The sequence below is a fragment of the Acyrthosiphon pisum genome, chromosome A1 (assembly GCF_005508785.2).
Source record: "Acyrthosiphon pisum isolate AL4f chromosome A1, pea_aphid_22Mar2018_4r6ur, whole genome shotgun sequence".
Lineage (NCBI taxonomy): Eukaryota > Metazoa > Arthropoda > Insecta > Hemiptera > Aphididae > Acyrthosiphon > Acyrthosiphon pisum.
This window is the reverse complement of record NC_042494.1, coordinates 70,513,411-70,519,828: the sequence shown is the minus strand read 5'-3', so window position 1 is coordinate 70,519,828 and position 6,418 is coordinate 70,513,411. Positions and strand designations below refer to the sequence as shown.

The 6,418-nt window shown below is 28.2% G+C and overlaps 1 protein-coding gene across 2 annotated transcripts in view; it reads right to left on the bottom strand.

Annotated features, from left to right (window-relative positions):
• LOC100163179 (protein takeout) overlaps nucleotides 1-5,829 on the bottom strand; it is a 20,884-nt gene extending 15,055 nt beyond the window's left edge. The window contains exon 1 of one of the 2 annotated variants that reach the window (XM_016804309.2): nucleotides 5,426-5,829. In XM_016804309.2, the coding sequence (XP_016659798.1) occupies nucleotides 5,426-5,516 (91 nt within the window). In that variant the 5' untranslated portion in view covers nucleotides 5,517-5,829. The remainder of the gene's footprint in view (nucleotides 1-5,425) is intronic. The other variant, XM_001947502.5, reaches the window with a different exon arrangement.
• Between the last annotated feature and the right edge of the window lie 589 nt (nucleotides 5,830-6,418).

Genomic DNA, 6,418 nt, shown 5'->3' with positions numbered 1-6,418 from the left:
ATCTAATGAAGCGATAAGAATTCTGAAAACAGATTTGAATTTTTCGTCCAGTCTACTTGAAATCGACTTTCCCACATTTTTGATTTTATCCCCCAAATTCTTAAAAATGCCATAATCAAAAAGAGTACTTAAAAATTCTGCTACTTCAATTTTTGGAGAAGTTAAAATCAAAAAATTAAAAATTTGGGAAAGTCGATTTCAAGTAGACTTGACGACAAATTCAAATCTGTTTTCATAAATCTAATCGCTTCAATAGATCAATTGGAATATTTGGCAAAAAACAAGTCTAAAATACTATGTCGCGCGTGTGTTAGACAAAAACAGAAAATCACGGTATCGAATCCCCTTAACATTTATTATATATATAATAATAATTAATAGTAGCATTAGTAGGTATGTTATTATTTAATAATTCATCACTTGGATTTCAGTCCTATTGAATGAATTACGTATACCTAGTTATTGTATAAATACATATATATATATTATGTATAATATATAGTTAATAGTAATAGTCTTTTTATGTTTTTTTTTTAAATAATCTTAATAGTATAATACCTTCAAATTAATTAATTTATATTTTAGATTCCTTGAGTGAATAATAAGCGATGAATGTAATGATCTTACAAATATGTGTTTTGTATGTGTGTATATGATAAGTAGTCAAAGTAATCCTTTAATTTTCAATTTCAGTAATTTTTCTAGTAGAGTGAATTAAAGTAAATCTAGTTGGTGTATTTGAGAGACGAAAATTCCCAGTAGTTTTCAAACCTACTGAGAAAAACGGGAAATTTTACTTAAAATCGGTTTTTGACTAAATTGATTTTGATTTTAGATGTAGGAATAACCTGCATAGATACATTACATTTTTACTGTTTGTTTATATTATCATTTTCTATACACCATAACATGTTTAAAATATTTTGATTGTTTTGAGCTATTAACAAGCAAAATACAATTTTTATTCAATTGTTTTTTTTCATTGATAAAAAATTTTCAACTTGTCAAAAAAATTGAAAATTGAACACTGTTTTTCATAAGTTTTAGTCAGCGGAAATCACAAAAAAAAATTGAGCGTAAATCCACAATCATGAGTGTCTGAAGGTAAAATTTTGACAAAATTCGTTAAAATTACAAAATTATTTTGAGTTAGAAATGCATAAAAATGTTATGCTATTTATATATAAAATTTGAAAGTTAATTACAAGATTCCTCATAAGTTTACCTACATTTAACAAAAAAAAAGTATACCGGAAAGTCAAATTTGTGTGACATTGAATATTCACCCGATTTTCTTATTTTCTTATGATTCAAAAACTATTTACCGTTGATACATGACATTTTCGCCGAATGTTTATACTATAATTTCTTATACACAGAAAATATTTTAACTTTTTGAGCTAACATTTTTAAATTTTAAATTTTTTTAGGTCTTCTGTCACACCCTCTACACCGATCTCCGTCAAAAAACCGTCCAAGAAGAAGCAAAATACTTCTATAAGCGTTGTCATGATCGTCTCATAACCCACACAAATCCATTAATCCGCGGATTAGCATCAAACGAAATTCCTGGTAATCCTCACTGACGACTAAAAATAAAATGGTGTAGAGATCTCCTAAACAACTAAAAAAAATGAAAAAAAAATGAACGGTTTAAAAAGTAGTTAGTCAAGTCAATAGAAAGTGTCACTACTGGGTGGCTTCTTGCATTAATGTCTTTTTTTTCCAATATCACTGTAATTTAGCCCATATTTTTATCGTGCCTCAGGATACAAATTGTATATTTCTTTTGTAGTAAATTATTTTGTAGGTAAAAATGTATAAAATGTTCAATTTTAAAATTACTAAGGATTGAAAATTTAAAACAAGGTTTCTCATAAGTATTTAATATATCACATTCCAGTAATCAAAAAATCTAAAATTGATATAAACACAGTTTTTTTTAATAGATACTTTAAGTTCAAATTTGTACGAAATTAGATATTAAAATTTAGTTGTTTTTTTGTGATTTAAAAATATTATTGGTCGGTAGGTACTTGAATTCTTTTAAGTATATCAATTATCAAATGAACCGTTTTTGGCAAAAATGAATTCAATCTACTGTCTTACTAATAGTAAAATAAATTACTTTAATAGCATTTATATAATAAAACAGACTTAGTAATATAGGCTGGCAGATACGTCTTTGCTCAGAATCGTTTTTCGTATACCTACCTACAAATGCTACAATAATTTGATATCACTAAATTCAAATTTAACACATCCATTGCAGTGACTCGCATGAAACTTAATGCACACTGTACAGCAGAGCGAAATACACATACTTGGCCACTTTTCAATTATTTTTTTTATTATTTTAAAATAGTCGTTACATTTTAGTGATTGCATATAGGAGCAATTATAAGAGCATAATTCAATATTATAAATACAGCTACTTAATTTTTTTTTTATATATAATATATTTAGATATAATAAATGTGCTTTATAGGCGCAACTAGCGTTAAAATTCTGGGGGGGGTTACAGCCCACTGCCTAACTAACAAAACTATTTATTTAAAATAACCCATAAGGGGCCTATATCTAAATCAATGAGGGATATTTTGGGGCGTTAAATCTTAGTCAGGGTGGCTATGCCCCCCCCCCCCAGTTGCGCCAATGATAATTCTTTGACCCTTGAACTAGATGGCTAATATCGAGGAATAAATTGCAATGAATATTAATATATTATTCTATACAATTATGATAGTTTAAAAAATATAATTACTGATCTAATATTTGATAAATTAAAGATCATCGTTGTAAATATGATTAAGAGCGTAGTTCGTAGCCCGCCTTGAGCCAAACGTATTTTCAAAATATGTCAATGTCAGTATTTATTTTTATTATTATTATTTTTTTTTTTTGATGAACAGTTACAAACATATTGTGTAACACATGTTTGAAATTAATTATAATGCGGTTAATTTTATATTAACTCTAAAGTGGTATCATATATTTTGTATGGTGTCGGCTATTTTAACAAGGTCATCTTCATGTTTTTTATTTTAATATTAACCCTATTAATGTATGTATACAGTTTAAAATGTCATTACTATTAATTATATGCTAAAGGTATATCCTCAGAAGTGTATTATTACGTGTATTAAATGTACCTATGTTTACATTTATTAAAGTTATTGGAATATCATATGCCCACAACCTACCTACTTACATTTATTTTTAAGAAAAATAATTTCTACAATACCTCAGTTAATACCAACTGTATTTCTGTATAAGAGATCATCATCGTATCTTATACATATTTAAAAAAATATATCTTTCAATACCTACGAGTTACGACATACTGTATTATTAATTATACTAACCATATAATTACACAAGTTTTAAAACTAAGCTGGGATACACGTCATGGACTATCTGTATTTATAGATATAGCTTTTATTATAAACCGTTTTTATTTTAAGACATGGTCAAATTTTTTCTATGGACGCTCTTGGGATATTATTTATAACATAATATATTATGTTAATATGTCAATATAATATACATACAACCAGTACTTGAATTTTCAAAAAATGTATGTTTAAGTACCCATGTTAATTATATTTTAATCAATAAGGCATTTTAATACTCAGGTACTCACATTTTCTTACACTTTTGTATCCCCCTTTTAATTTTTCCCAAATCCAAGCATACCCTTACAATTCACGCCGTATAATATCTAAATTTGTTATATTATATTATATAATAGGTATAATGAAAGGATAATTATTATAATTTGAAAACAAAATAAAATTATATAATATTTGCATTCAATCGTTATTAGGTCATTATCGTCGAAAGCAATGTACATTATTATATAACGAAAACAAAGGCATCAGTTATAGAATTAATCAAATTAATAAAGATGTTATATTTACACGTGTTAAATTTCCTGATCAAGATTCAGATAAAAACTGGGTAGTGGGTAGCATTAGGTATGGTCATATAGATAGAAAATTTTAAAATAAACTTCTAATTTGCATTGCATACAAGCTATAGCTATGTAGGTAGGTACTTACTGTAATCTACTTACTATAGTTTTTGACAAAATACAGTTGACATAACATTTATGTTTAATTGCATTTTAAATTCATGTCTATAAACTAATAACTAGTTTTCAAGTTGTTGTATCCTTTAAATATCCACAAACTAGTTAGGTGTATTATCTATGTTAGGTATACTCATATACAGTAGTTTGCGCAAGGGGGTGGGGAGTGACAAGGGATGTATCCCCCATGGGCCTTTTTTTTAAACCTACACTATTATGTAGTTTTCGGGCCACCATTTTTTTCAAAAAACATAACGGTTATTGAGTAACAAACGGTTGTTGAGTAACAAGATGAACTGGTCAATCGGATAGGTTAAATTAGTATTGGCATTTAAAGTTCATATTTAATTAGCAGAGTTCGGATTTTGAAGGCATTTAGATACTTCATTTTCCATCAGTCTTATACAAAGCTATAAATTCCACTCAAACAGAGGCGTGCACAAGACCATAGCTTTTTACTATGGCAGGTGATAATAATATTTTATTTTATTGATGTTATATTAAATAAGCCCAAGTCCCAATTACAAAGAATATGCACTTATTGATACCTATGAAATGTGAATTTCTAATTATTTTAGGGGTAATAAATTAATTCTGTAAAGTAAGGTAGGCCAACTTTTTTACCAATGGTTATTATCAGCTTTTTTCTTTGTACAGAAATAATCACTAATATTTTAGACGTGATAATTTATATTGTATAAAAAATATTTCTAATTACTTTCATAATATTTGACTTTAAAGATCAGACTAAACAGTCAAATATGAAATAACTAAAATAGTTTAATAGATTTCAATTCGCTTTAAATAAGTATAATATAGAAATTATCTTAAAGAAAACGATAAAAGTTACAAAATAATATGGTGCGTATTCAAAAAAAAAAAGGTTGCATTCAAATTACAAAAAAGCCATTGTGGTTTCCGTCTGTCCGTTCATGTTAAAAGTGCAGACAAGATTGAAGATAAGCAATAAAAAACGGAAGGGGGATATGGCACCCCCCGTAATCACGCCCTTCGCTAATATTAAGTAGAATGAAATATTCAGAATTTTATTTTTCATTTTTAGCTACATTTTATTGAAATCTTTTTGACTTCTTGGGCCACGGGGTAATGAAATAAAGCTTGAAGATGCTCGAAAAAAAAACTTATTTTAATCTGTGTTTAATATTATTACATTTTGGGTAGCCCGTGGGTATAGGTACCTACCTATTCTAAAACATTTTGGAATCAGTAAACTAATTGTACATAATAATTACTAATTAGTGAGTGTTTAGTGTTACCTATTTACTTATTATTTTGTTATTTTATGATTATATATAATATTTATATATTACTTACGTAACGGTAGAGCTTGGAGCTTAGCCGATTCAACGTTTTTCACGATCACGTAACACATCAAAAACATAAACGCCACAAATTTCGGCGCCATTATATATATCTCGTGGTATTAATTACCGTAAACGCGCTTAGTTTTTCGACCGATTCTCGTATATATGTGTATTTATTTACATGCGGATCGAATACGCAAAATGGTACATGCATAAAATACGTATTAATAGTTATATAGAACTATACATATTATATAGGCGAGGGACCCGGTCGGACTACGATATAATCACTCAATATAGATTTATCATATGATATATATTATATATAATAGTATATGAATCGAGACGATGTCCATATAGTACCTATATCTACATAAAACCGGCGACTGAATAAACGATAATTTTTCTTGTCTACCTATATATACATCTTGTATGAAATACATATAGATAGGTACTCACATAATGATAACTATTATATTATTTAATTGTGGACTGCACACCAAATCCATGTGCTTGGTATGTATTTTTTCTCGTCGTCCTTGGTCCAATATTTCTACGCGGCCACGGCGACATACAAATACGCTATGTGTGGTCCGCAGGGGAATAAAATACACATCTATGGTATTATTAAACACATATGTGATTATATATTGTGGCGGTAGCATCATTCTTCACAATTTGAAACCGTTTTTAGAATATTATACTATTTGCCAGGGACCTTTGTATCCGGTCATAATGGCGAAACCAAAATAACGAAAACAAAATGAGCAAATGTAGTTAATAGCGACTACAAAAATATCTAACATTTAATTTTATTTCAATTAAAACTATTTGCAATCATATCTTATAAAAAGTTCAGTGTATTTAGAGCCATCGTTGGCCATGTTATATATAGTTACGAGCGCTCGGATAGAAGACGCTTGATGGTGGTTGGTGGCATGCCGGAGTAACCTAGCTGTAGCCTGCACCTATCTATAATAGGTTGATACTATTGTATAAAAAA